Genomic DNA, 12,962 nt, shown 5'->3' on the forward strand with positions numbered 1-12,962 from the left:
ATATCACCGGCATTCCGTCCTTTGTTCCTGGTTGAAGACATAACATGGCACCTGCATTCTTGCTTTGATCCTTGGCTTTGTGACCCCACATGTGGCGCAGTATAAAGGGAGAAACGAATTTGGACGTGTATCTGGAAAAGTCTAAAGAAACAAGTCTAAAGTCTGAGACGTACAACTACAGTAGGTGGCGGTAATGTACCACTTGGACACCAATAACAAAACACCAAAGAAGTAGAAGTGGAAGTGGAAGGAGACGGAGACGTGTCCCTGTGAGTATTAATACAACTACTGAACGCGTCGTCCTGACATCTACAACCCTGAACCAGCGCCTTTCAGTCCGGTGTTAACTCTCCAACAGATTCATTTGGATTGTATCTGCTATCGGGTAAGACCTTTTGAACATCCCACTTCAAGATGTTTTGCTTGCCAAGAATATGGCCATGTTGCGTCGGTTTGTGGAGGAAACAAGAGATATGCAAATTATGCAAATTATGAATGTGAATTTGAAGAGTGTAGAATTCTCCCTGACGTAGAGCCAACGTGCTGCAAGTAAAGGGGAATCACAGAGTTGGATCAGCCGTTTACTGGGGAAGATCTAGACAACACGGAGAGTGGCGGAGAGTTTTAACTTGTGGCGGAGAGTTTTAACTTGTGGCGGAGAGTTTTAACTTGTGACGGAGAGTTTTAACTTGTGACGGAGAGAGTTTTAACTTGTGGCGGAGAGTTTTAACTTGTGACGGAGAGAGTTTTAACTTGTGGCGGAGAGTTTTAACTTGTGACGGAGAGAGTTTTAACTTGTGGCGGAGAGTTTTAACTTGTGACGGAGAGTTTTAACTTGTGACGGAGAGAGTTTTAACTTGTGGCGGAGAGTTTTAACTTGTGACGGAGAGAGTTTTAACTTGTGACGGAGAGTTTTAACTTGTGACGGAGAGAGTTTTAACTTGTGACGGAGAGTTTTAACTTGTGGCGGAGAGTTTTAACTTGTGACGGAGAGAGTTTTAACTTGTGGCGGAGAGTTTTAACTTGTGACGGAGAGAGTTTTAACTTGTGACGGAGAGTTTTAACTTGTGACGGAGAGAGTTTTAACTTGTGACGGAGAGTTTTAACTTGTGGCGGAGAGTTTTAACTTGTGGCGGAGAGTTTTAACTTGTGACGGAGAGAGTTTTAACTTGTGACGGAGAGAGTTTTAACTTGTGACGGAGAGAGTTTTAACTTGTGACGGAGAGAGTTTTAACTTGTGACGGAGAGAGTTTTAACTTGTGACGGAGAGAGTTTTAACTTGTGACGGAGAGTTTTAACTTGTGACGGAGAGTTTTAACTTGTGACGGAGGTTTTTAACTTGTGGCGGAGGGTTTTAACTAGTGACGGAGAGAGTTTTAACTAGTGACGGAGAGTTTTAACTTGTGGCGGAGAGTTTTAACTTGTGGCGGAGGGTTTTAACTTGTGGCGGAGGGTTTTAACTTGTGGCGGAGGGTTTTAACTTGTGGCGGAGGGTTTTAACTTGTGGCGGAGGGTTTTAACTAGTGACGGAGAGAGTTTTAACTAGTGACGGAGAGTTTTAACTTGTGGCGGAGAGTTTTAACTTGTGGCGGAGAGTTTTAACTTGTGGCGGAGGGTTTTAACTTGTGGCGGAGGGTTTTAACTTGTGGCGGAGGGTTTTAACTTGTGGCGGAGGGTTTTAACTTGTGGCGGAGGGTTTTAACTTGTGACGGAGAGTTTTAACTTGTGGCGGAGAGTTTTAACTAGTGACTGAGAGTTTTAACTTGTGGCGGAGGGTTTTAACTTGTGGCGGAGAGTTTTAACTTGTGGCGGAGGGTTTTAACTTGTGGCGGAGGGTTTTAACTTGTGGCGGAGGGTTTTAACTTGTGGCGGAGGGTTTTAACTTGTGACGGAGGGTTTTAACTTGTGACAGAGTTTTAACTTGTGGCGGAGAGTTTTAACCTGTGACGGAGGGTTTTAGAGTTAACTAGTGACGGAGGGTTTTAACTAGTGACGGAGAGAGTTTTATACCAGTGACGGAGAGTTTTAACTTGTGGCGGAGGGTTTTAACTTGTGGCGGAGGGTTTTAACTAGTGACTGAGAGTTTTAACTTGTGGCGGAGGGTTTTAACTAGTGACTGAGAGTTTTAACTTGTGGCGGAGGGTTTTAACTAGTGACGGAGAGTTTTAACTAGTGACTGAGAGTTTTAACTAGTGACGGAGAGTTTAGAGTTCAAACCAGTGATGGAGAGTTTAAAGTAGTAATGGGCAAAGTGAAGCCTCATGAAACATATTTAGGTGCTATGTTTTCCAATAAAATAACTTAACATTTTGGTTGTTTTGTATTATTATTGATGCGTTTGTATTTCTAGAATATAATTGATGTAACAAATAAATATTAAATAAAAGTAAGGAAATGTTCTATATTTTAGGTACTGGTCCAAATTTGGCCTACATTTTCCTTCTGTGCAGGGAGGCAATCTAAAAGCAGCATTGATGACACATGGGGGTGTCACATTTCAGCACCAGGGGGCCTCAAATACAGCAACAGCGCAGATCCAAAAGTGGCCACTGTATTAGCCACCTCCAGGGGGCGCCAAACATGGCCTAACAGTGGCCAAACAGGGAAACTGGCAAACCACAACTTTGGCCACTAATTGTTTTGGCTAAAAATGGCTCATTATTTAATTATTTTTAATGTTAGTAAGGACACAATTACAGACACATGATTCATTGAACTATCTCTAGATGAATGGAAAAAATAAACTACAATCCTGAAATTGTGTGGTTCTGATTCTAATTGCTGACTTAAAATCATTAATTACAAAACTAAAAACATGTTTTCATTGTAAATGCAGATGTCATTGAAAATGTATTTAAACGAGCCTTTGGTTTTTGCTCATGTTTAGAGGGCTGACATTTAAATAAAACATGTATTAACAACATAGGATTAGCTCACCCTGCATGGTGCTGGACTGTGAGTTACAGGTTGTGCCTGGCTGGGTGTGACGATATATCTTGGTTATTTCCAATTAAATTTCTCTGAAGTCCAAAACTGTTCATATTTTGCGTTGCTCAACTGCGATTCGTGCGTTTTAAGTTTATTTGTTTACCCGTTTCCACCTTTTCCCTGTTTTTATTTTTTATTTTAATGCATCTATGTTATTATCAACTATGTGAAATGTATGTTTTATGCCTTATGTTGTCTTTTTATGCCATTTGTATCTCCAGATTCAACAACAAAAACAACAACAACTCACCACCAGAATGAGATTCACCTGTGACCAGTGTGGAAAGAAGTGGTTCTATGCCTCCAGTCTCAAAAAACACTACAGAGTTCACACAGGAGAAAGACCATACGAGTGTGACCAGTGTGGGAAGACGTTTAAAGTCGCTGGTGCCCTTAGTGCACACATGAAAATCCACACAAGAGTCAAACCTCATGAGTGTGATCAGTGTGGAACTAGTTTTTCTACAGCAGAACATCTCAGAAGCCACACCAGAGTTCACACGGGAGAAAAACCATTCAGCTGTCAGTTTTGTGAGACATCATTTTCTCACTCAGCGAGTCTAGTGAAACATGTGAGAATCCACACGGGAGAGAAACCATTTCAATGTGATCAGTGTGGGAAAGCTTTCTCTTCATCAGGCTCTCTCACAGAACACATGAGAACACACTCTGGAGCCAAGCCATACCAGTGTGACCAGTGCAGCAAGGCCTTTACGACTTTGGGTAACCTCTTGAAGCATCGGGAAACTCACAGCAAAGAGAAGCCCTACAAATGTGACCAATGTGATAAAGGCTATAAGCATTCATCGCATCTGTCCGCTCACTATCGAACCCACACAGGAGAAAAAACATACAGCTGCAATCTGTGTGAAAAGAAGTTCAAAACTTCAGGCGGTCACAAGAGTCACATGAGAATGCACTCTGTAGAGCAGCATTTCTCATGAAAAGAGAAACTTTAAATAAATAATTCAAATAATATTTTTTTTTTTTTAAAATTAAGAATAGAAGAGGTTTTTATAAGAGATTTTCTATTAAAGGCGTAATGGAAGATTTTTTGGCCCAAATCTATTGAGTGTTTTTCAAACTTCCTATAAGTTATCTGTTCTTTGCCTCTGTATCTACCTGCGTTGCAACAATAAAATTTCCCCATGTGTGGACAATAAAGGATTATCTTATCTTATCTTACTGCCGATTAGTCCTGCCACGTATCAATCATAAAACACACCTACCGCTCACCTGCAGCCTCGTCAGCTCGTCCCCAGGAGAGCAGCATGTTTCCCCGTGGCTAAGCACATGGATCTATCATAATATAATTCCCTCACTGTATGGGACAAAATTAAGACAGAGACAGACAGTTCGAGCTGACTCAGAAGAGACGGAAAAATCTACGAGAGATGCGATGCGATCCGTCGCACTAATAAACAAACACACTTCTAGCCGCGATGCTCTTGTGTAGGTCCGCTTCACTTCTCAAATCAGCGAAAAATCGTCCATTACGCCTTTTAAGAGTGCTTTATTTTTTGTTTTTATTTAAGTTTCTATAAGTTGTCTGTTCTTTGTTGTTTACTTCTGTACCTACTGTGTGTTGCAACACTGGAATTTCCCCATTGTGAGACAAATAAAGGCTTATCTTATCTTAAAACCGTCTGTACACATTGTGTAGATGAAGGTCTTTTATTTTGAAGGATGAGCGTAAGTGGCCTTGTACACATGCTAAAGAGCTTGTGTTACCAGCAGCCCAGGACATGGTACCTGACGTGTTGGGCCAGTCTGCCATGGTTAAAAACTATACCGTTATCTAATGACACGATAATGAGGCACATCCACAAGGAAGATTGTTGGGTGAGGCCCAGGGAGACACACGTTAAGAACCACTGCTGTAAAAAACGGATAGATCTGGGTTTTCAGGCAGTGGACAGTTCCTATAGCTGAGGACACACTGCACCACTTTTGTAGTTGTGAGAGAGCAAACCATTATCAAGTGTTCTGGGACGGTCCTGTTGCTCACCATCCTACTGGATTTCAGAATTTTGTAGGTACTTGGGTCTCAGGACTCCTGCCATGGACACAATAAACAGTTTCCTCTGGAACATTCTCATGCAGCGGCAAAAAAGGCCCTCACACAAATTGCATCAACATTCAGGGACTGGACAGACATTCACCATTTGCCAAATGGAAGAAATTACATTCAGACTTGATGTGTTTTTCATTAGATGTTTGCTGGTTTTCATTTTGGTCTATTGTTTTCTCTCTGGTCTTGTTCTGTTTTATTGTGTTTATTTATCTTTTGTTTCTAATTAAACATTATACTTGTAAAATATATATATATATATATATATATATATATATATATATATATATATATATATATATATATATATATATATATATATATATATATATATATATATATATATATATATATATATATAATTTTTTTTTTTTTTTTTTTTTTTTTTTTAATGTAAAAAAATAAGTTTCTATCTTGAAGCCTTCAATCGTCGTAGTTTAGTTTACGTTACTTCTGAAAACTGCTCCATTCTTTATATATTTGTCCCAATTTGTGAGCTAGTGAGCTCATGTGTCAAAGCATGCCAAAGCCTGTGTTTTAAACAGGCAGCTGTGAGGACGGCCGCGGGGTCCTCGTGATGAGACCTTTATGGTTAGCTCTGAAGCTAACGAAGCTAATAAAGCTAACGAAGCTCAGTGTGTGACAAAGAGCCGCGGGACAGCGCACAGTGAAACATGGCAGAAGTGAAGCTGAAGGAGGAGACTGAGCTGTGGGAGCCTCGGGTCCCCTGTGGCCCCTGGGGGCCCGTGGACGAGCACACACACAGTGAAACGTAAGTCTCAAACTTTACATGGCATTCTTAAAGCGCTGGTTCTGGAGCTCGAAAGTCATGATCCACACTAAACATTTGTAGTGAAACAGCTTCTCATCGTGTGACAGTTACGTAACTGCTCTCGCCGCGCGGGAGTTGCGGATATTCTATATTCGTGATATTCGACACATTCGCGCTGCGCACGGAGAACGCACCGGTTTAGATATTCACTCCGTGGCTCCGATGAGGAAATGAGCGAACACGGGATTGTTTGAGTTTGTAGTTTCTCCAAATGGTTCCAGTCATTGCGTCCACAAGCGCAGCCACAGGGAACATGACTCTCTCACGAGTCTTCCATGGTTTGATCACTTTTTGGTCGCTGCTCTGAACAGCTGCAAGTTCCGTGAGTTGGTCTGGCGCTGTACTCACGCAATGTTTGAGAAAGATCTTTGCTCATAACACAATATGATTATTTCCCACGTTGCACAGCGGGACTAGTGTTTTTGATCAAAATAGTCCAAACAATCGCCACTGCGCCTTCTCTGGTCTCATTTGTCGTGGGATGATCTGGTCAGTTGATGTTGTGAAGATGACAAAAAAGCCCTTTGGTACGTTAGATACAACTTTTTCACTTGGGCATATACAAACCAAAGCTGGAAAACACTGACCCACATTAGGCAAATACTTGCGTCCCCAGAACAATCCGGGTCAGTTTTCCTTTTTGTTCTTATTTGTTGTTTGATTCTTCTTTATTTATTTTCAGCATTATTTGCTCTAAATATGTTAGAGGTCTGCCAAACGTGGCAGCATCGCGCAGAAGCCGCGTGTGCACTTCATTAGAGCCGGGCTGAGCATTAATCTAAAGTTATTTGTTGCGTGTATAATTTCACCACTAGATGGCATAAGATCAAAGATAAACGACAGGCACCAGCTTGCATAGATGAAGAGGAGAGACGGTTACACATGTTGTTTTGGTCTTTTTTGAGAGGAGTTTTAATCATTTAATTTAGATAATTCACTCTTCTTATTTTGCAGATCTCCAAAACAACTATTGTGATATTTCTCCCACCTCTATGTGCATTGTGCTGATCAAATATATGATCCAGAAAAATTGTGATATACATTTTTTGGCATGTCACCCAACCCTACAATCAACAGCATAAATCACAGATAAACTTATCTTTCGTAGCCGCCATACGTTGCCTACGTTAAGCACTCGTTTAGTTCACCTTACAACTGTTTATTTTTCCACTCCTGTTTTGTGCACTCGAGTTGATGAATGAAGCATTTGGTTTTGTGTTTGTGTCCAGTGTGGAGCCGGCCCACCTTAAAGAGGAGCCAGAGCTGTGCATCAAACAGGAGCCGCGAGAGTTTCCTTTTCACATGGTCACTGTGAAAAGTGAAGATGATGAAGTCAAGTCCTCTGTGCTTCATCAAAGACCAACTGAGGAGAACAGAGAGGAAACTAATGGAGCAGAAGCAGGCTGCAGCTCAGATCCACTCACACTGTTCCACTCAGATAGTGAGGAGCACACTGACCGCTCTGAAGACACCGACCACTCAGAAGACTATCGTCCAGAACGGGCTCCGGCAAAGAGAAGCTACGCCATGGTTCCTCCTGACGCCACTGTGAGGGACAAAAGACCACACAGCTGCCCCGAGTGTGGGAAGAACTTTTTTAATCACCACGGATTAAAGAGACACATGTTGAGTCACTCAGAAGAGAAGCCTCACAAATGTTCAATGTGTGACCAAGGCTTTTCAAGTCAATACAGTCTCACTCGACATCTGAGAGTTCGACATCACATTTGTCCAGTTTGTGAGAAAGTATTTCCCGACGGGATCAGACTAAATGAACACCTGAGAACTCATTCAGACAATGTGACTTTTATAAAGTCCTGTACAGAGTGTGGGAAAACATTTTCAAACAACGCCAATTTAAGACGACATATGACCATTCACACAGGAGAGCGGCCTCACAAGTGTTCCGTTTGTCAGAAAGGTTTTATTGAGAATGGACATCTCAAAATGCACATGAGAATCCACACAGGAGAGCGACCTCACAAATGTTCTGTTTGTGCAAAAAGTTTTACAGAGATGGGGACTCTTAAAAAACACATGAGAATCCACACAGGAGAGCGGCCTCACAAGTGTTCCGTTTGTGAGAAAAGTTTTTTAGAGAAAGGACATATTAAAATACACATGAGAACCCACACAGGAGAGCGGCCTCACAAATGTTCCATTTGTGAGAAAAGGTTTATAGAGAAGGGACATCTTAAAAGACACATGAGAACCCACACAGGAGAGCGGCCTCACAAATGTTCTATTTGTGCCAAAGGTTGTATAGACACAGGAAGACTTCAAATGCACATGAGAACCCACACAGGAGAGCGGCCTCACAAATGTTCTGTTTGTGAGAAAATGTATGTTCAGAAAGGACATCTTAAAATACACATGAGAACCCACACAGGAGAGCGGCCTCACAAATGTTCTATTTGTGAGAAAAGGTTTATGGAGACAGGACATCTTGCCAAACACATGAGAACCCACATACAGGATTCCTGCGTGGTCTTAAAAAGTCTTTAAAAAAATTGATATTGGAAATTTAAGGTCTTTATGGTTTAAAACCTATTTTTAAGACCTTGCCTTCTGCACAGATTTAGCTAAATTCAATAAAGAATGTTCCTGTTTTTCCATTGAGCTTCATATTCTGGATCACACCAGCAACACTCTGATTTTAGATGAAATAAAATCATATTTCAGACAAAGTATACCCCAGCTTCCTTTTCTTTTGATAACTGTAGAGTTTTAAATCAGATTCAAGGTTTCTTGCCTTGCCATACAAATCTTGTGATTGTTTTATTCCACTCATCAAACAACCGGTTGGGGATGGAAATCTGGAGAGTCTGGAACAGATAGAGAAATCTGAACAAAAAATGTTTTTTTTTATAGTTTTAATCCTTCGACTTATTAAAAGTTGAATGGATGATTTTTTGACCCAAATCTGAGTCTTATTTCCTCGTGGCGTGGACGGCCGATTAGTCCTGTCACGTATCAATCATAAAACGCACCTACCGCTCACCTGCAGCCGTGTGCGGCTCGTCCCCACGAGCAGCACGTTTCCGCGTGTCTAAGCGCATTGATCTATCATAATATAGTTCCCTCAGTGTACGGGACAAAATTAAGACGGAGAAAGACAGTTCGAGCTGACTCAGAAGAAGACGGAAATCTACGGGAGACGAGAGATGCGATGCGATCCGTCGTGCTAATAAACAAACGCACGTGTGTGTTGTATCAGTCCACACGGGGGAGTGGCATGCGCACTTCCACCTGAGTTCTCAAATCGGCGAAAAATCGTCCATTGCGCCTTTAAGTATGGTATCAGAGTCCATTTTTCAAGCTCTTTCTTTATAGTGGAGAAAAGAGGAGTATAGTTTTCCTCCTTGATAGTTCTTTCATGAAGGACCACACCTCAGTTAGACCACACCTTCTGTTAGTATTCCGACATTGGACCCATATAAAGTTTATACATAAACTAAACATGAAGGAAATGCAAAGCGAGAACAAAGCGAACAAAAGGGGGGACCAAACACAACCCTGCCTTACCCATCCAAAGTCAGTTAGTCTGTCAAGTGACCATTCAATTTGGTTCTTGATGTTGGACTATCGTAAAGAGCATCAATCATGGTTATCACGTTAAATAAATAAAGCCAGCTAACAAAATTTCTCAGCATCCAGACGTATTATTGCAGCTTTGTTTTGTTGTTATTGTATATGGGTCATTATGTATAGAAACAAAGCTCACAGGCTGATCCCAAAAGAGATCAGAGGGTGGATTTTCTAAGTTAAAAAAAGGCCCTCCGGTACGGTTGATCTAACTTTTACACCTTGGCATTTACAAACTAAAGTTGGAACACACTGGGCACATGTCTCCAGTACAGTCCAGGTCCCTTTCATTGAAATTAAAGTAAAAGGGATAAAATGTCAGAATAGAACCTGTATTGAATTGGCAAATGCTGAAGTGAATCATATTTTCCCATTCGCGTTGCAGGATAAAGCAGAGCATATTCCCTGTTCTTTTCTCTCAGGCGGGATTCACCGGATCAAAAATGTTTTGTTTCTTGACCATTTGCGCTGAGTAGTCGTTAAAGAAAGAGACTTGGGGCTTGGTTGATCCGGGTTGGCTCGCAGCAAGATGCCTGGATGCAGCCATGATGCGCTGCTTATCACCAAATAGGTTTTGGACACTGGTTTGGCGCCAGTTTTGGAGCGAGAGAGTGATGCACACGATCTATCTGAATTTTCCCAGCTTTTGTTGTAAGTTTGAGATACTCAGAGATCCAGGTCTCCATAGACTTGACCACATCTTTACCCTCAGTGTCCTCTGTCTCTCCAAGACAATCCATATGTTACATCTTCGTTCTCAAATCAAATCAAATCAAATCAATTTATTTTTGTAAGGCCCAAAATCACAACAACAGTTGCCTCTGAGGGCCACAGGGAGAAATGAATCAACAATGTCTGTGGTGGCGATGGAGTCAGACAATGTCTGTGGTGGCGAGGGAGTCAGACAATGTCTGTGGTGGCGAGGGACGATGTCCCAGGGTCCTCTGTCCTTAGACTCTCCTTCTCGGCCAGGAAAAACTACAAAAAAAACATCTTTGGGAAAAAAGCGTAGAAACCTGGAGGAGTTCCAGTGAAGGAGAGATCCGACTCTCACAGACGGACAGACGGACACGAGGAGACTGGAGCTGGACCCACTCTTCAGGCAGATGAGGGACCGTCTGAGTCGAGCTGGACCCACTCTTCAGGCAGAAGAGGGACCGTCTGAGTCGAGCTGGACCCACTCTTCAGGCAGATGAGGGACCGTCGGAGGCGAGCTGGACCCACTCTTCAGGCAGAAGAGGGACCGTCTGAGTCGAGCTGGACCCACTCTTCAGGCAGATGAGGGACCGTCGGAGGCGAGCTGGACCCACTCTTCAGGCAGAAGAGGGACCGTCTGAGTCGAGCTGGACCCACTCTTCAGGCAGAAGAGGGACCGTCTGAGTCGAGCTGGACCCACTCTTCAGGCAGAAGAGGGACCGTCGGAGGCGAGCTGGACCCACTCTTCAGGCAGATGAGGGACCGTCGGAGGCGAGCTGGACCCACTCTTCAGGCAGATGAGGGACCGTCCACACAGGGCAGGGACCACTTCACCAGGGGAGGGGCATCTGGGTCCACAGGTCCTCAGGAGTGAGAGAAAGAAAAGAAGGCGGTGAACAGTTTGCAAGTGGAATCAAAAAATAAATATTGTTTGATAGCATAAGTAGTCAGAAGAAGAAGAGGATAGTGCTCAAGCTGTCATACTTCCCCCAGCATAGTTACTCCTAGGGCAGCGTAGCTGAAGCTGTGGGTTTATATTTCTGTTCCTAACTACTCTGACCATAAGCGATTTCGAAGAGGAACGTTTTAAGCCTGGACTTAAATGAAGAGACTGTGTCAGCATATTTAACATGGGTCGGGAGCTGATTCCATAACACAGGAGCTTGGTAGCTAAACGCTCTACCTCCTACAGTACTTTTAGAGACTCTTGGCACCACCAGAAGGCCAGCATTCTGAGAGCGAAGAGCTCTGTTTGGATGATATGGTTCTATAGCATCTTTGAGGTAGGATGGGGCCATGTCATTTATGGCTTTGTAGGTCAAGAGTAGAATTTTGAATTTGATTCTGGACTCGACGGGGAGCCAGTGAAGAGACTTCAGCACTGGCGTAATGTGCTCTCTTCTTTTTGTTCCTGTTAGTAATCTTGCTGCTGCATTTTGAACCAGTTGAAAGCTTTTTATGGAGCTTTTAGGACACGCTGCAAGCAGGGAGTTACAGTAGTCTAATCTAGTCGTTACAAATGCATGGATAAGTTTTTCGGCATCACTTTTAGGCAGGATTCTTCTGATTTTGGCGATGTTGCGCAAATGGAAATAGGCTGTTTTACAAGCTTGATTTATATGAGCTTTAAATGAGAGCTCCTGGTCAAATAAGACTCCAAGGTTTCTTACAGTAGAACTGGAGGCTACACTGACATTGTCCAGTGTGACTATCTGCTCAGATAGAGCGTCTCGTAGATGCTTAGGGCCAAGCACAATGACCTCGGTTTTTTCAGGGTTAAGAAGCAGGTAGTTTAGTGTCATCCAGGTTTTTATCTCCTTCACACAAGTACTAAGTCTGTCTACTTGATCGCTCTGATCAGGTTTCATTGATAAATACAGCTGAGTGTCATCTGCATAGCAGTGGAAGTTAATGTCATGCTTTCTGATAATGTTGCCTAATGGTAGCATATAAAGAGTAAACAGAATTGGACCGAGTACCGAACCCTGTGGCACACCGTAAATTACTTTAGAGCTTGGTGAGGAGCTCTGGTTTACATTAAAAAATTGGAACCTATCAGATAGATAGGATTTAAACCAGCTGAGGGCTGTTCCTCCAACACCTACATCACATTCTAACCTCTGCAGTAGAATGTTGTGGTCAATGGTGTCAAACGCTGCGCTGAGGTCCAACAGAACCAGGATTGAGACCAGTCCATCGTCAGCGGCTAATAACAAATCATTTGTGACTTTAACTAGTGCAGTTTCAGTGCTGTGGTGGGCTCTGAACCCTGACTGGAAAACTTCAAATAAGTTATTGTCCTGCAGGTGGCGACAAAGCTGTTTTACTACAACTTTTTCAAGGATTTTAGAGACGAAGGGAAGATTTGAAATAGGTCTGTAGTTTACCAATAGGTCGGGATCTAGGTTAGGCTTTTTCAGAAGAGGTTTAATGACTGCATGTTTGAAGGACTGTGGAACATAGCCACTTTCGAGTGAAGTATTTATTATATTAAGAATAGTGTCTATAATTAGGGGAAGAATGTCTTTTAGGAGTCTGCTTGGAATGGGGTCTAGGACACAAGTTGAGCTTTTAGAGGACATAATGGCTGAAGTTATCTCTGCTTGATCAACAGCTGTGAACCTTTCTAGGTTTACAGGTGGATTTATATGGGACGTTAGATTTACAGCTTGGGCTAGTTCAGGGCTAATAGCGGGGGTAATTTCATCTAATTTATCTCTGATTGTTTTTATTTTATTATTAAAAAATAGGAGGAAATCATCAGAGCTAAGTGTAGCTGGGATTGAGGGC

The 12,962-nt window shown here is 42.5% G+C and overlaps 3 protein-coding genes across 5 annotated transcripts in view; all 3 read left to right on the forward strand.

Moving 5' to 3' along the window:
• Positions 1-12,962, forward strand: part of LOC140354724 (NACHT, LRR and PYD domains-containing protein 3-like) — a 334,575-nt gene that overhangs the window by 904 nt on the left and 320,709 nt on the right. The window lies entirely within an intron of this gene.
• Positions 3,219-3,965, forward strand: LOC140354777 (uncharacterized). Its single transcript, XM_072440010.1, has one exon. The coding sequence runs from the start codon at positions 3,246-3,248 to the stop codon at positions 3,930-3,932; it is 687 nt and encodes a 228-aa protein (XP_072296111.1). The 5' UTR covers positions 3,219-3,245; the 3' UTR covers positions 3,933-3,965.
• On the forward strand, positions 5,657-8,581 carry LOC140354744 (uncharacterized). The gene is made up of 2 exons (XM_072439974.1): positions 5,657-5,831; positions 7,121-8,581. Exons 1-2 carry the CDS (start codon positions 5,734-5,736, stop codon positions 8,394-8,396), a joined length of 1,374 nt encoding a protein of 457 aa, XP_072296075.1. The 5' UTR covers positions 5,657-5,733; the 3' UTR covers positions 8,397-8,581.

This window comes from Eucyclogobius newberryi, unplaced genomic scaffold (genome assembly GCF_026437365.1).
Source record: "Eucyclogobius newberryi isolate DKJ021-1_F unplaced genomic scaffold, fEucNew1.0.hap1 SCAF_11, whole genome shotgun sequence".
Lineage (NCBI taxonomy): Eukaryota > Metazoa > Chordata > Actinopteri > Gobiiformes > Gobiidae > Eucyclogobius > Eucyclogobius newberryi.

What these genes read in the sequence shown, in the direction of transcription:
- LOC140354777 (XM_072440010.1), top strand. Translation starts at nt 3,246, where the DNA reads ATGAGATTCACCTGTGACCAGTGTGGAAAGAAGTGGTTCTATGCCTCC.
- LOC140354744 (XM_072439974.1), top strand. Translation starts at nt 5,734, where the DNA reads ATGGCAGAAGTGAAGCTGAAGGAGGAGACTGAGCTGTGGGAGCCTCGG. An exon ending in GAGCACACACACAGTGAAAC is followed by an intron (nt 5,832 to 7,120) that starts GTAAGTCTCAAA and finishes GTTTGTGTCCAG; the next exon opens with TGTGGAGCCGGCCCACCTTA.